We start from the raw sequence: 17173 nt of genomic DNA, 5'->3' as shown, positions 1-17173 counted from the left end.
GAGGGGATTAGTTAAAAGGAAGTTGAAAGGGAGAGTCAGATGTCTTCAGAACACTTGGAAGCTAATGAAACATACTGTACTAGGAGCTCAGATAAAATCTATACAGCAGATTAGAAAGGAATAAACAAAGCCTGGAAGATGCCCACCTAGTTAATGAGCAGACTTCAAGGAAGCAGTAAAAGGAAGAATCTTTCTTTTAGAAAGTGGATGCCTTGTTCAAATTGGGAAAACAAAAAGAGCATAAACTCTGGTAAAACAAATGTAAAATGACAATAAACCAAGTGAATAAAATTTGAGGGAGATATTGTTCAAAACTACAGTTTAATTTTGATCCTTTAGAACAGGCATCCCCAAACTGCGGCCCTCCAGATGTTTTGGCCTACAACTCCCATGATCCCTAGCTAACAGGACCAGTGGTCGGGGAAGATGGGAATTGTAGTCCAAAACATCTGGAGGGCCGAAGTTTGGGGATGCCTGCTTTAGAATGAGGAAACTAGCCCTGGGGGGTGGTCAGACAAAACTGGTGTGAAAGAATTGCTGAATGAGAATAGGAAGATTGCTTGAGAACCTGGATGAATTCACTGTGGAAGATACAGGCCAGATACACCCACTTCAATCTCTTGTTTTGGGAACTAATTTTCATTAGAGATGGCAAGAGACGAAGGTCTATGGCTAATTGACCACAAAAAAGTCACCAGATGCCATGCACCCAATAGATCTTTAAAAGTCAAAATATGAAATTGTTGATCCTCCAATTAAAATATGACCCTTGTCATTAAAACTGATTTCCTTAAAATAATACTGTATCAACTTTTTAAACAAGTTGACAGAAAATCAGGAAATTACAAATCTATTAGTCTACCCTTTGTTCAGGGTCCTCTCGTGATAATTGGTTAAAGAAGAGGCATCATGAGATAGGAATAAACAAATTGACAGTATTCACAATGGACAGAAGTAAGCAGTGGAGTCCCTCAAATGTATAGGAACCAATGTGATTTAACTTCTTTATATCAGGTCATGGGGTCACGAAGAGTCGGACATGACTAAACGACTAAACAACAACAATATCAGGTCAAGGCGTAAGTCGTAAGGTGGCCAAGTTATTGGATGATAACAATCAGAATGGGGCTTGATGTAGAATGTGAGGAGCTCCTTAAGCAGGAAAAGGGATCCTACAGCCCACAGGCCAATCTTGGCCTACCAGGGAGTCGAATTTGACCTCCAATTTTCCCCAAAGCACTTCCACCTGCCAATCAGCTGATGGGCGAGGTTGAATTCTGCATTGGCTGTGCCCACCGGGGTCCCCACCGGGAACTGGTATACAGTCAAAGCAGCAGGATTTAACACCCCTCTCATCAGCTGATGAGCAGAGAATTCAGTCCTGCTGGGTGGTGCTTTCCTAGTGCTGACATCTCCCTCACGGTTGAACTCTTGACAGAGTCCCCACTCCTGTCCTGAAGGACGTCCGCAAACTGAGTGAATGGGAAAAACAAAATGACAAATTAGGTTAACTGAAAATGGAAAAGTGATAAACACCACGAGAGAAAAATTCCCACCCACATATATGCCTGGTGGAAAGCATCACTTCATTGTGAGGCATCAGTGATAAAAACAAATTTCATATAAGAAGAAGAAGAGGAGTTTGGATTTGATATCCCACTTTATCACTACCCGAAGGAGTCTCAAAGCGGCTAACATTCTCCTTTCCCTTCCTCCCCCACAACAAACACTCTGTGAGGTGAGTGGGGCTGAGAGACTTCAAAGAAGTGTGACTAGCCCAAGGTTACCCAGCAGCTGCATGTGGAGGAGCGGAGACGCGAACCCGGTTCCCCAGATTACGAGTCTACCGCTCTTAACCACGACACCACACTGATTAGTGTTTGTTTACAAAGGGTTGTTTACAAGATTCTAAATAATAAAATGGTCAGTATTCTAATGGCTTGGTACAAAGCTATAATACAACCATATTTGAATATGTAAAGAATATTGTAGAGCTGGAGAAAATGCTGAAAGAGGGCACACAATGATCAGGAGTGTATAGCACCTTCCCTACCATAAAAGGTTAAAGCAGTTGAGGCTTTTACAGGTGAACAAGAGGGATATTGTAGAAGTTGTACTGGAAAACATTTTGAATGGTCTAGAGAGAATAACTAAAAAAAAGAGACCCCCCCTCCCCTTTCCAATTAGAATTCAGGGTCACTATTTACATTAATTGGTGATAAGATTCAGGACAGACAAGAGAAAGTATTTTTTCAAACAGCACGTAATGAGCTTATGGAATTTGTTGCCGCAAGATGTTGTGATGACTTTAAAAGAGGATTAGACAGGTTTACGGAGGATAAGGCTATCAACAGCTATCAGTCAGGGTAAATAAATGGAACCTCTGAATACCAGTTCCTGGGGGCAGAGGGAGGAAGCAATGGGGGCAGCTACAGGTGCGTCTCCTAGAAGCATCTAACAGGACGATAGACTAGAGGGACCCTTCGTCTAACCCAGCTACTGTCCCCTTACTGATGCTGCAATTAGTGCTAGTGTTCTAGAAAATTAAAATTAAAGCAACCGTTATGTAATATAGCCTTCAGCTATTTTTTTTTGTCACCCAGGAGGACTCCCTCTTTTGCTAAGTGGGTTGGAGAGAGGGTGTTCAGGGAATGAGGGCTTTTTGTCAACCTGGGCCCCAGCCTGTTAATCAAGAAACTGAAGGTATTAGCACTGTGCACTGAGAGTGCATCTGTAAATGACTGTGTATGTGCACACACCAAGGCTGTAATCTGAGCCCAGCCTTTTAAAATATTCATTATTGGAACGTTAATCAAATGGAAATGTCCAAGTCTACCTGCTGGGGACATTCTCCTGCAGAAAAGGTTACTCTACAGCATGGAATACTGAATATGCAGAGAGGTGTGCAGAGTAGACATGGAGAAATAATGACAAAACTTTGATATCATTGCTTTAGGCAATCCTCCAGTTGCACTGAGGGACCACCTCCCAAAGACTGACAAGGGAGGAATATATTACAGTAAGATGTTATGCTGCATCAAAAATGTAAACAGCACTCGTTTCGTCAGTAGAATTTGCCCAAGAGCATTGTGATCAGTTCACACACTAAGGCAATATCTTCCAAGTCAGGCAAGAAAACACCTTAAAAATCCAAACACAACTCATGCTGACATATATGTAAGTCTATTCTGGAGAGTTTTCAGTCCAGATCTGTAACTGTCAAATGCTTTTCATGACTACTGCAGGGCACTTCAAACACTACAAAACTCCTACATGGGAAGCATGTAGGAATTAGCATGTAAGCCACAAGTTTATCAAGCTGTTTCCTCTGGAGAGAGAAAGAGAAAGACTGAACGCTGAACATTACTCTCTCTCCAGAAGAAATAAATTGGATTCAAAGAGCTGGGTGAAGGACTCTGGCTCCATACCACTTTCTTTGCAGAGGGATAAATCCTCATTTTTTTGGTGCTTCTTCCAGCATTTTGAATCCAAGCTGTTTCCGCTAGCCCCCTCGGCTGCACTATGGATTTCCCAATGGGGACTTCCCTAGTGCAGCCAATCCCTGCTGATTGTGAGAGATGTGCTTTGGATTCCCAACAATCAGCTGATTGCTGGCTGTGCACTTCAGGCACCCACAACCAGTTGATTGTCGATGCTTGTGGAGATCCCTAGGTGGTGATTTGAAGCCCCAACAACCACCTAACAGCTGGGGCTTCAATGTGCCTTGCAAACCCCCATTGCGCTTTTACCTGCCCCACACCTGATGTGATATATATGACATCAGGTGCTGGGTAGGTGGGCATGGCTTGCCCAAAATGGTATGGCAGGCCTAATTAGATTCACAGGGCAAATGTCCCCTACTAATATCTCTTTGTCCTGTTCAGTGTTTGCTCAGATGTATGCAACACTCAAACTTACACATAAAAAAACCCCCAGTAAATACAGCTGGTGTTTCAAAATGGCACTGTGTGAGTCTTAAGCATGGGTATGCAAACTAAGGTCCGGGGGCCGAATCCGGCCCAATCGCCTTCTAAATCCAGTCCGTGGACGGTCCGGGAATCAGCATGTTTCTACATTAGTAGAATGTGTCCTTTTATTTAAAATGCACCTCTGGGTTATTTGTGGTGGCTGCCTGGTGTTTTTGCATGAATAGAATGTGTGCTTTTATTTAAAATGCATCTCTGAGTTATTTGTGGGGCATAGGAAATAGTTCATTCCCCCCCCAATATAGTCCAGCCCCCCACAAGGTCTGAGGGACAGTGGACCGGCTGAAAAAGTTTGCTGACCCCTGGTCTTAAGCCTGCAGGAGAGGGAGAAAACAGAGGCACTGGGACATCGTCATCATCATCATTTATTATTTATACCCCACCCATCTGGCTGGGTTTCCCCAGCCACTCTGGGTGGCTTCCAACAAAATATTAAAATACAATAGTCCGTCAAACATTAAAAGCTTCCCTAAACAGGGCTGCCTTCAGATGTCTTCTAAAAGTCTGGTAGTTGTTTTTCTCTTTGACATCTGGTGGGAGGGTGTTCCACATAAGTTGATGGGATAAGTCCTTGGATGTATGTTATCACTCATCTACTAAGTACTCTGAGGATAAAATTGCTTGCATCTGTGGCAACCTGCACTCCGCATTCTTGTGGATCTGCAATGAATACATCCAGAGTGCCATCTATTCCTTTTTTATGAAATGACTTTCAATTGCTGAGACAAGGACTAGAGCCTGTTAGGTAGGCCCATTTTGCATACTATATCAAGCAGGAGAGGGTTTGACCAGTTAGCTCCAGGAAGTGATAAATGTTCCATGAAAAGAGGGGTGTTTGTGCAATCCTGATTACCTTGAAGACAATGGTTTCATGGTCATTCCCTAAGAAGACTCCTTTGTCTCCACAAGACTTTCGCCCCTCTGTTAGCTGGTCACAAACATTCCCATTAGGGTAAAGCTGCTTAAGTGCAACTGCAGACATTCTTGGATGACACAAATACTTGTCATTGAAATAGCATTGGTTGTCCTGAGGAATGAACTCTGCTGGGTGTAGGGTTGTGATACTGAAAACCCTGTCAGTGTTCCTGGGCCTCTCAACAGCTATCAATATCATGGTATGTTTCTGGAAAGGCTCTCTGAAGTCAAGATTGGGGGGACTTTTTTCCATACTATTTCAGAAGGTGGTGCTGGGGAAGGCAGCTCTGTCTCTGGTGTTCTGCCAGGTTCCATTCTGTCCCTGTGCTGTTAACATCTGAGCAAAGTCACCCATAAATTTGGGGTGTGGTATGTACAGTATTCTAGTCTGTCTGCCATGGGAGATCATAGACTCATAGAATCATAGAGTTGGAAGAGACCACAAGGGCCATCCAGTCCAACCCCCTGCCAAGCAGGAAACACCATCAAAGCATTCCTGACAGATGGCTGTCAAGCCTCTGCTTAAAGACATTCAAAGAAGGGGACTCTACCACACTCACTGGCAGCAAATTCCACTGTCAAACAGCTCTTACTGTCAGGAAGTTCTTCCTAATGTTTCGGTGGAATCTTCTTTCTTGTAGTTTGAATCCATTGCTCCGTGTCCGCTTCTCTGGAGCAGCAGAAAACAACCTTTCTCCCTCCTCTATATGGCATCCTTTAATATATTTGAACATGGCTATCATATCACCCCTTAACCTTCTCTTCTCCGTGCTAAACATGCCCAGCTCCCTAAGCCGTTCCTCATAAGGCATTGTTTCCAGGCCTTTGACCATTTTGGTTGCCCTCCTCTGGACACGTTCCAGCTTGTCAGTATCCTTCTTGAACTGTGGTACCCAGAACTGGACACAGTACTCCAGGTGAGGTCTGACCGGAGCAGAATACAGTGGTACTATTACTTCCCTTGATCTAGATGCTATATTCCTATTGATGCAGCCCAGAATTGCATTGGCTTTTTTAGCTGCTACATCACACTGTTGACTGATGTCAAGTTTGTGGTCTACCAAGACTCCTAGATCCTTTTCACATGTACTGCTCTCAAGCCAGGTGTCACCCATCCTGTATTTGTGCCTTTCATTCCCCCCCCCAAGTGTAGTACTTTACATTTCTCCCTGTTAAATCTCATCTTGTTTGCTTTAGCCCAGTTCTCTAACCTGTTAAGGCCATTTTGAAGTGTGATCCTGTCCTCTGGGGTATTAGCCACCCCTCCCAATTTGGTGTCATCTGCAAACTTGATCAGGATGCCCTCAAGCCCATCATCCAAGTCATTTATAAAGATGTGGAATAAGACTGGGCCCAAGACAGAACCCTGTGGCACCCCACTAGTCACTTCTCTCCAGGATGAAGAGGAGCCATTGATGAGCACCCTTTGGGTTCGGTCAGTCAGCCAGTTACAAATCCATTGAATGATAGCATTGTCTAGCCCACATTTTACTAGCTTCTTTACAAGAATATCATGGGGCACCTTGTCAAAGGCCTTGCTGAAATCAAGATATGCTACATCCACAGTGTTCCCTTCATCTACCAGGCTTGTGACTCTGTCAAAAAATGAGATCAGATTAGTCTGACATGACCTATTTTTCGGAAACCCATCCTGACTTTTAGGGATCACAGCATTCCTTTCTAGGTGCTCACAGACCGTTTGCTTAATGATCTGCTCTAGAATCTTTCCTGGTATTGATGCCAGGCTGACTGGATGGTAATTGTTTGGGTCCTCCCTTTTCCCCTCTGCCAGTTCTTTTAATACTCTTGGATGTAGTTCATCTGACCCTGGAGACTTGAATACATCTAAACTAGCCAAGTATTCTTGTACTACCTCCTTACTTGTTCTGGGCTGTGTTTCCCCTGCTGAATCATCTGCTCCATATTCTTCAGGTCGGGCATTGTTTTCTTTTTTGGAGAAGACTGAGGCAAAGAAGGCGTTGAGGAGTTCTGCCCTTTCTCTGTCCCCTGTTTGCGTTTCACCATCTTCTCCTCTGAGTGACCCCACTGTTTCCTTGTTCTTCCTTTTGCTACGTACATACCCATAAAAGCCCTTTTTGTTGCTTTTAACCTCTCTAGCAAGCCTGAGTTCATTCTGTGCTTTAGCTTTTCTGAGATGCTATGTTGCCTGTTCTGGATGGGGTTGCACTCCCCCTTAAGAATCAGGCCTGTAGTCTGGGGGTGCTATAAGATTTAGTCTTATCCATAGTGGGCCAAGTGGTCTCAGTGACACAAAGCTAAGCCAGAGATACCAGTAGTTGTTCTTGATACGTTGTTCTTGTTTCAGCACAGTCTTTTTTAAAACTACTGACTGGGACCACTTTGCAATAGAAAACATTTATTAGAACTTGTACAGCTGCAAACTGTAATGTTAAGACTATCTGGAAAACCTGTGTTGCCTACCACAATAGCTTGACACAGCAAGAATACAATGTACAGCCTGCTAGAGCCACAGAATTAGAATGTTTCCTAGATTACCCCCCCCCCCAAATGTCTGGAAGCACCTTTCCATTGTAATTTATCTGCTTTCCAAAATATAGATTTCTTATGTCTGCAGGGCCGGCTCTAGGTAGACCCCCGGTGGCGCAGGGCACCATGGCGCCGGCCCGCCAGGAGGGTGCCGCGAGCTGCGCCCGCCCGCTGGCCGGCCAGCCGGTCCGCCAGTTCGACGCGCAGCTGCGCCCGCCCACCCACCCACCGCGCTGGGAAACGGGGCGGGGGGGGGCGCGCCGGAGGGATCCGGCGCTCCACGGCACCAGGGGCGCTTAAGACGGCCCTGTATGTCTGTGTAGAAAAGGATATGACTGACGAAGGTGAGTTGATGGACATTTTAAGGAATGTGATACGATTTTTCCTTGCGCTGCTGCCCTGGCAGGTACCAAAGCGAAAGATCTCACGACAATTCCCACATGGATGTCTTGTTTTCATATGTATTAATGAAGGGAAAGTTCCTCTGAGATGCCACATAGGAGTTCCTTAGCAGCTAACAACATGTTTTTCCCAAAGCACAAGAGGCTATTTTTCTTTATTGCCACTAGATGGCACAAGAGAGAACACACAGCTTCTCTGCTTGCATGTGTTTTTAGGATGCAGAAAAGGGAGCACTTGCTATTTTGGACTTGGGTGTGTTCAGTATCTCGCTGATACTGAACCATACCACAGAGTATCAAACATATATTAAAGACGAAGCAAAAGAGATTGCTGTAAGAGGGTAGGTAGACATAATGCAATCCTATATGAGAAGAACTGCTGCAGTTGGTAAGTAGGAAAAGCTGAGAAGTATAATAAGAACACAAGACTTTATATACAAAATATGTTAGGAATGGCGTTTCCTAAACCAGTGAATCTCATTATGTATTTCTTGCACAAATTCAGTAAGGATGCTGTGCAATTCAAAACTAGACTTTGCTCCTGAACACCAGGATGTTGACCTGCAATGTTGTATGAGTGAGATGGGATGGTCCTCTCTTTAAGATGTCTGGAGATTGCCTGAAGATTTTCTAGTATCTGATATCATACTGGGAACATAAGGAGTAGCAGTGGATTCTTTCACACTGTGGGGTATAATAATAATAATAATAATAATAATAATAATAATAATAATAATAATAATAAATGTATTCACACCCTGCCTATTTCCCTGCCAGGGACTCAAGGTGGCTTACAGACAAAATAAGAACAGCCAAAAATATAGAAAAAATACAATAATTAAAAATCAATTAAACATTAATGAAATTAAATGAAATTAAATCTACCCACCATTCTATCTATCAGAATCTATTTAAAACATAGATATAATTAAAATAAAAACAGCACCTGCCCTTTCATTAACAGCTGACAGTTCCCAAAAACCTGTTGGAATAAGAAGGTTTTCACCTGCCAGTGGAAGGACAACATGGAGGGAGGCATAATAACTTCTCTAGGGAAGGATTTCCAAAGGCCCTCTCTCACATCTCCACCAAGCATTCCTGTGAGGGTGCCGGGACCAAGAGAAGGGCCTCACCTAAAGATCTCGAAACCTGGGCAGGTTCCTATGAGGGAATACAATTTTTCAGATAGCCTGGACCTTGTATATATATTCATGCCTTATATACAAACCACACATTAACATCCAGTAAGAGGGAACACATTTCTTAAAGGTTAAGAATCATTTTAAGTATAGTGAGGGTGGTTTGGAAGTGCCTTTGCTGTATAGAAAATGCACATACCTTTCAATGTCTTGAACTGAGCTCTGAAAAAGTGGTTCTGAAAATTTTCAGCATGTCAAATGAAAGCAGGCTGCAGTGGGTACTTACAGGTCAATGTCCACTACCTCACCAATCCCTAAAGCAGTTTTATAACTATTTTCAGTATCTTCATGGCTTTATTTTATTATAAGAATTTTTTGGGTTTAAAAATGTGGGCACTCTGCTTGAAGGAGAGGAGCATGATTAAAAGGATCGTGCATTTGACTTGCATGTCTGTAAAGAAAGTTGCAAAACAAGCTTTACATGGAGAGTGAGGGACCTGCTGTGACCAATAGGCCTGTTGTGTCTTATCTTCACGGGGACTTTAAAGCAGCTCTCCTTCATTCCTGCTGCATACAGTGATTACGTGATAAGCGAGGGCCTTTATAAAGAAAAGCAGAAATATTATCAGACTTCTCTTACTTATCAGACAAACGGCAATCTTACCTGGCTACCAGGAAGCAACGCATGCTGATACAAGGAGAACCTGTCTTTTGCAGACTCCTCAGATGTTGGGCTGATGGGCTTGGGGTCAGATAAGGATCGCTGCATGGTTTTGATGGGGCGAGGTAGGGTCTGCTGGCGCTGGGTGGAGTCGGCTGTGAAGTGCTTCTGCGGGGTCACGTGGGCTTTGTTGAGCCTCTCGCTGGTTGTGAAGGATGACTCTAGCAGCCGATGTGGGGACAGGGGTGAGACTGGGGAGTAGAGCACCTGGGGGGACTTGGGAGGCTGACGAGACACCAGCTGAGACAAGGAATCTGTCGGCAGGTGGGACTGGTAGCCAATTTCAAGTGGGTCGGGCTTCTTCTTCCCCAAGGCCTGCTGTCGGACCGAGTGGGGATCCAGGGGGCCTGTGCTTACGATCTGGATGTTGGAGGAGTAAGGCGTAATTGTCGTAGGCACAGTGAGCTGGGGGATCACAATGCCTGGCTGTGGCTGGGCTTCCGGCTCCGTCTGGCAAGCCAGGCTCTCTCCTCGCTGGGTCTTCTCAGGGGCAGAGATGTACTTCACGATCTCCACCTTGGGGTCAGGGGTGGTGATGTGGATGGAAGGGGACACTCGGTGGAGCTGGTCGGGTTCGGTTTGCACAGAGCAGTCACTGATGGTCTGGATCGCTATGCTGGCCGTTCCTTTGGCCAAAGAGTCTGGCTTGCTTTCCGCGCTGGAGTCTGAGTGCCGCGAAAAGCGGGAACGCCGGCGCCGCACGGGCTGCTCCCACTCGCCATTGTCTTCCTCGTCCGTCTGCACGCTGCAGTCGGTGCTGCGCCGGGTCCGCCGGCGGCGGGATGCATAGAAGCGCTCCTCCCCATCTTCATCATCCGTCTGCACACTGCTGTCTGTGATCTTCTTCACGGCAACATAGGGCTCGTGGCCTGGCTCCTTGTCATATGCATCCCGGAGGCGTGGCATGGAGTTCCGCTTCTTGATCCCCCGACTGGCTTCCCACTGGTCTTCGGTCTGCAGGGACATTTCAGAGGCTGAGTTGGTGAGAGGCCTCTGGAGTCCAGGATAGCGAGGCTGCCCTTGCCCGTCTTGCCCTGGGGCCGCATTAGCTATAAATGCTTGGTTCATGGGTGGCCAGTATTGCCCATTTTGAGCAAGGGTCCGCTGCATTTCTATGGTGATCTCTGACGCGGCCTGGGGAGGGATCCTCCCCGATGGGTCACAGACGGGAGGGAAGGTGCTCTTCTGCCTCTTCTGCTCCTCCAGTTGGTGCTGCAGCTGCTGCTGCAATTGCTGGATCTGCTCCAGCTGCAAGCGCTGCTGGGCCAGCTGCTCCCGCTGCAGCACAATCTGGACTTGGCGCTCCTCCTGCTGCTGTTGCAGGACCTGGTGCTTTATGGACTGCAGCTCCTGGATCTCCCTGTGCATCATCAGCTGCTCCTTCTCTCTGTGCCTCTGCAACTCTACCCGCTCCCGCTCCAGCTCCTCGTGCAGTCTCATCTGTCTCAGTTTCTCCAGCTCAACTCTCTCCCTCTCAAACTGGAGGATGTGCTCCTGCTGCTTCCTCTGCCTCTCTTCCTCCTTCTCCTTTTCTTCCCTTTCTGTGGCTGCTTTGCTGGCAATGCTGGGCTGGGTAGCTTCGGCCTGCTGTTTCTGGGTTGGTATTTGTGGTGGTGGTGGTGGTGGTGGTGGTGGAGGTGGCGGCAGTGGTGGTTGCTGCTGCTGCTGCTGCTGCTGCTGCTGGTACTGCTGCTGCTGCTGCTGGTACTGCTGCTGCTGCTGCTGGTACTGCTGCTGCTGTGCTTGGCTGGCATCCCTGACAGTACTCTGCACCCCAGAAGTCACTGCAGCAGCCTCCTCTCGGGTGCCTTTCTGCTCAGGCCGTTGCAAGGGGACAGCAGTTGGAGCTGAGGGCCTGGAAACTGGTGCTGGGCTTACGCTACTGGCAGCAGTGCTGGCCGCAAGGGTGCTAACAGGCTTCCCCAAATACATTGGTGTTTCCATTACTGAAGATGTGGGAGCCGTTGGGAGTCTGCCGGGCACTGGATAACGATACAGACCTTGGGATGCAAGGGGGATCCTGGGAGCAACTAGAGGCACTCTGGTCAGGCTGGCCAGAGGGACAGCTGTAATACCACCTGGGGCATAGGGTCTATACAGGCCTCGGAGCATGGGGCGCAGCACAGAAGCTGGCTGGGTAGTGATGGGGAGAGTTGATGCAATTGGTGTGTTGATGGTTGAATAAATCATGCCATCAGCAGCTCGTACGGTGGCTGTGGAAGGGAGCCCCTGTCTGACAGCTCCAAATCTGGAGAGGTTGTACTGGGCTAGGTTTCCATAGCCTTGGCCAGACTCTGGAAAATTTGGCTTGTACATCATGTTTGATTTCATGGCACCCTGCTGGGCCGAGATGCCTCCGCCCCCTCCTGGCCCATACTGTCCATATTGGAGAAGATCTGAGCTGTTCGTATGCCGGCCCCCGTACTGGTCCATAGAGTTGAGTGCTGCACACATTCGGCTGATTTCGCGAGCTGTCGTGGCGCTATAATGAGCCAGGCTGGCTTCCTGGAAATTTGCCAGGTCCCCTCTTAGCGAATACCTGTAGTCAGAGTAGATATTGGAGGCCGAGTTATACCTCCGCATTGGGTAGGAATGGCTCAGCAAGTCATTGGGCTGCCTGAGGTCAGAGAAAGAGCCGTACTGCATTCCATGCCCCATGTAGCTTCCGTCGGTGAAGCTGTGGCTGTATGGAGGTTTCATGGTGGTCAGATCCACAGCGGAATCCCCAGCAGGAGCATTGAAGGGCTGCCCTCCCTTAACTGGGTAATAGTTCAAGCCCATTTCAGAAAGGTTTGTATCTGACATTGAGGAATACAGTCTCCCAAACAGGCCATGAGGATAGAACCTGTGTTCCTCGTAAGGGTTAGGCCCCGGTGCTGCTTGTTCTCGATAAGGATATGCCTCTACCACCTCCTGTTCTCTGCTGCCATAGTACTGGCCACTAGGCTTGTCAGCACTTGCTGCATCCACAACATTTTTCTCTGGCACCTTGGAAGAAGGGTTAAAAGCCCCAGTGCAGCTGCCTCCAAAGGGAAATTTGTACACTACGTCACAGCATGCTACTTGACTTTCAGGCTTCATCCCTGTGAGATCCAAGGCATTGGGAGGAGGTTCCTCTTTGATGAGTTTGGTGACAGGGCCTACTGCAATATCATCCATCTGCACCATCATAACCTGGGATTTCTTAGTCCCAATGGTGACTGGGGGCGTCTGAGTTTTCAGTTCCACTGGGATCCCTCTATACACCTCTGAACTTTGGTCCTGAGGAAACGGTCGGGGAATGGCACTCACAATATTCTGTGCATTGTTGGTCTGAGTGACCAGGGCATCTTTTTTCATCAAGGATGTCATCTGGTTGGGCAAATTGTATCTTGCAAATTTCGCTTGCTGTGGACCTGTGGCTTCTGGACGGCCCGCAGAAGCAGAAATTCCAGTGCCGCTTGCAACTCCTCTGAAGGTACCAGTCTGAACCGCTTGTTCTACCTGCTTAATGTGTGTCAGGCAGACAGGACTCCCCGTCCCTTGACCAAAGTCCACTCTGTTCTGGAAAGGGTCTCCATAGATCGCAGGATGCTTTGGCTGAGACACAAGCATGGAAGATGCAACAGTGATGCTGACTGTGGTGGCTGTGCTTATGATAGCATGGGGCTGTTCCTGGGCATTAAGGTTGATAATTAAGGGTTGGATGGTGCTGGACTGCCGACTCGGTGACTGGTCCATAGTGAGGCAGTATTTTCTGCTCTCCGTAGCTAGGGATGTGAGATCCATCCCTTGGTCTGTTATAATGATTGGAGCTGACTTTATTGCAGTCCGCAGATCTACAATATTACTACCAACTGGTCTGGGTCCAGGTTCTACTCTGGATGTCCCAGGTATCGATGATATCCGACACAAAGAAATGTTCTCTGCAGGCAGCGTTCCCCAGCTGTACACACCAGGTATGCTGTCGGCAGCAGTTGTTTGCACTTTCTGCATTGCAGCACTAGGACCAGAGGCTCTTTCGAGTGCTGATTGGGTCTTTGTGTAAGTGGGCTGCAGCTGCTCTTGTTGGAGTTGCGCTGCATGCATTACTGTCTGACTGTAGCTATGCTGGCGACCTTGCCGAGTTGGAGAGGAGGCTGGTGAAATGGAGGAACTTACGCCAATCGGCTTCGTCTGAATGGCTGCATCTGCTGCTAATGTGATGACCATAAAGGGAGATTCTTGTGATGATTGTTGCCGAGCAAGGCGAGGGGAACTTGATCGGTAGGGAGTTTGTGTTCCTTGAGCTACCATCGGAGAAGAGGCTGACATAGCGGTAGTCGTGGGGGCATCGTAGGCGAGAACTGGGCTATGGGTTTGGGTGGAAAACTCTGCAGTTGATTTAGCCCCCATCCCTGAACTGGGTGGCACCCCAGCTCTAGGAACAGAATGGGTGGGGCTCTGAGTAGGAGAAGAAGGGGAAAGCGGAGGGCTTGAGCTTTTGAAGTAGGAATATGTTTTAGGTGTTGACATGGGTGCAGTGGACTTGTCAGTCATGCTTTGAAGTTTATCTCTTGCTGACGGCCCACTAATCTCTGCAACGCTCCTGACCCTGGAAATATTTTCTGTTTGACAACCATAGCTGGCCGTTACTTTTGTTTGACTATAACTTCGGCTAGTAGTGGACATGGATGGTGCATCTGAGCCGCTCAGAGAAGTTGGAGAGCTGTAGATTCGTGGTGCACTTGCAGGACTGGAAACAACAGTGGTGATGGTGCTAGTTCCTTTAGCGTATGTGTAGGGTGTTGTTACGCTCTTTGAAACTGAACTAGGTGCTGTGGGCGAGCTATGAAGCTTGGGCTGCTCCTGACTCTCCTTTGCGAAATGCTGAGTGACTCGAACATCAGGGATTATTCTGCCTGCACTGCTTTCAGTGGAGGAAAAGGAGACAGGAGCAGACAACTGGGTTGGGCTTGTCCCAGGAGTGAGTGGGCCACTTTCATAAGCACTCTCTGCATTCAGAAACTGCTTTTCTTGATAAGCATCTTCTCTCCCTTTCTTTTTTGCTTCCTGTTCAAGGGTCAAATCCAGAGAAGAGGATTGATGCATCCTGGAGATATTCTGTGATGTCTGAAGGATTTCTTCATAAACTGCCCCAGATTTGGAAAGCTCGTTCTGATAGTCTGCTTGAGAGGAGTCTAAATTCCGGCCGTCATAGCTGTAGTCGTCTATGTATTGGTATTCAAAGTTATTTTGGCCTTCTGAACCACGGTAGCCTACTTGCTGGAAGGTGTTGCTGTAGGAGACGCTTTGCTGGGATGGCTGCTGCTTCTGAAACATTTCTGCCTTCCTCATCATCTCTTCATAAGCTTCTTCCGCACTTTTCAGGGGCTTGTTGGAGGGGTAACCAGAGCCAGCCGTTTTTTCTGTTGGAGAATAGAGGGACATAAATGTTGGGAGGTTGTACTCGCTGCCAGACTTGTACAGCTTGGAGGCAATGACATCAAACCCCTCTGCCTCAGAGTCAATGGAAGGGGAATATTCTGAACAGGAAGATCTGTGCAGTTCCTCCATCTCTGCAGCCTGACGCAGTTCCTCGGTGGGTGATGCATCTTCGATGGGAGACAGATTGCTGGGTGGCGTTTTGGACCTTTCCCTCCTCCTCTGTGCCCTCAGCTCTTCTTTATCTCTCTTTGTTTTCCGAGCCGTGCTTCGGATGCGCTGCTGTTCTACCTCTCGCATTTTTTCCTGTTCTCGTAAGAGCTCCTCTTCCTCCCGCAGCTCTTCTTCCTCAGAGGAATCTTCTATGGTTGGCAGCAGAGGTCCGTGGGAGCGATGCCGGGCTTTCCTCTGCTGCTTGACCTCCTCCAGCCTCTGCCTGCGACTAGGGCTGCTATCGCTGTCCTCCTCCAGGGAAGAGATGGAGGTGGGGGAGGTTCCTGATGTGTAACTGGGTGTTGTTGCTGGCAAGGTGGAAGAATATTCGCCTCTTGACCTGTCTTCTGGGGATCCCGTCAGGCTTTCCATCTCCAGTTCAGGCTCTCTGTCCAGGCTGATGTCTGCCTCTTGGCTGATCTCCATGTCTCTGCCGTAGCTGTTAGTGCTGTTTAACTCAATGGTTTTGAAACGCCGCAAACCTCCCTGAGATGCAGCCATGTCTTCCCCCTCAGTACTTTCCAGCTCTTTTCTTTCCTCCTCATATATGCTGCCGGAGCTGTGAGGCAGGCGTCTCTTGGATAAGGCGGCCTCCCTGCTTTTGTCCGAGTCGGGTTTGTGCCCATTTTTTGCAACGCTGTATTTTACACGATCGTATTCCTCCTCCTCCTCCAGGTTATCTTCCTCTGCGCTCATCTCCAGGAGTTGCCTTCTCATGAACTCTTCGTCAGTCATTTCAGGCTCTTTGCTTTTCTGCCTTGTTGGTACGATGGAGAACTCTCCTTCGCTGCTGTCCTCCACATAGTCGTGGCGAAGCTTGCTGCCAAAGTCATCTGAAGATTCCATGCTGTCCCTCTGCTCCTTCTGGTTCTCCCATTCTAGAGAGTCTTCATCTTCTTCCATGATATCTTCTAGCTCCTCATCGGAATCAAAGGCTTCCGGGGTGATCGAAAGGGACCGTGGCCTCTGCCTTTCCCTCTGCTCCTCTCGTAATTCGTGGTATGTTTTACCTCTGTCTGTTGGCTCTTGGGCCAGCCCCTTGGACTCCAGTAGGGGCCGCATGCTGCTTTCCAGCTTAGTGAGTTCCGAAGGACTTGGAGGGCTCGGCTCTACAATTCCAGTTTCGTTTAGTTGTTCTCCTTCTTGCTGCACTAAGCCCGTGATCTCACTCTGGGAGCTGGAGATGCCATCAGATGAGTAGCCAGTGTCACTCAAGCTTTGAGGGCTACGAGACAGGTCTGGTGGATAAGGCTTACTGGATTCCTAAAAAAGAAGAGAAAACAAATTCCATTAGATGCCATTAAAAGAAACTTTTGTGAGCACAACCCAGTTTATCACACAGGCTTGCAGAAATCCTGAGATATAATTAACTTGGACATCATGAAGGGACATAAAACCCTCAATATTTGAAAACAAACAAACCAACAGCCACAACTTAGCAAGTGACAAAAGTGTTACCCCTAACTTTCATAATAATTTAAAAGTTAAGAAGGGAAGGGCTCCTAAACTCAGGAGTCATACGCAAGTCATTTATTTTTAAGCTTGCACCCCACCCTATCTCTCAATACTCAGATGTCAAAGAATGTAAGCAAAGCTATCAAGTTTAGAAACAAAAATCTGGCACCCTTGCAAATTAACATGAAAGAAGTATCACTGCGTGATGCACTTAATTAAAAATTCCTTCTTGCCAAGTTCATGACAGTAAAGCAAGACGTATAGGACCTTTCATGCAATCCATTCACAATCTAATAAATGAACAGTTCTTAGTCATTTGTTGCAGATGTCATTCTTCCGGGAAGCACTTCTGGTTTTGAGAAACAATATATTTTCCCAGAACCCAAACTGAAACATTTTGCTGCTAGGAAAATATGATTCCCCTCAACTCTG

The 17173-nt window shown here is 47.3% G+C and overlaps 1 protein-coding gene across 2 annotated transcripts in view; it reads right to left on the bottom strand.

Moving 5' to 3' along the window:
* Positions 1 to 17173, bottom strand: part of BSN (bassoon presynaptic cytomatrix protein) — a 208737-nt gene that overhangs the window by 20884 nt on the left and 170680 nt on the right. For both annotated transcript variants that reach the window (XM_088662153.1, XM_088662152.1), the window contains one exon: positions 9614 to 16549. In XM_088662153.1, coding sequence (XP_088518279.1) covers positions 9614 to 16549 — 6936 coding nt within the window. The remainder of the gene's footprint in view (positions 1 to 9613; positions 16550 to 17173) is intronic.

Source organism: Zootoca vivipara, chromosome 2 (assembly GCF_965207765.1).
Source record: "Zootoca vivipara chromosome 2, rZooViv2.hap1.1, whole genome shotgun sequence".
Classification (NCBI taxonomy): domain Eukaryota; kingdom Metazoa; phylum Chordata; class Lepidosauria; order Squamata; family Lacertidae; genus Zootoca; species Zootoca vivipara.
The sequence above is the reverse complement of the archived record's forward strand: the minus strand, read 5'-3'. Positions and strand labels throughout refer to the sequence as shown.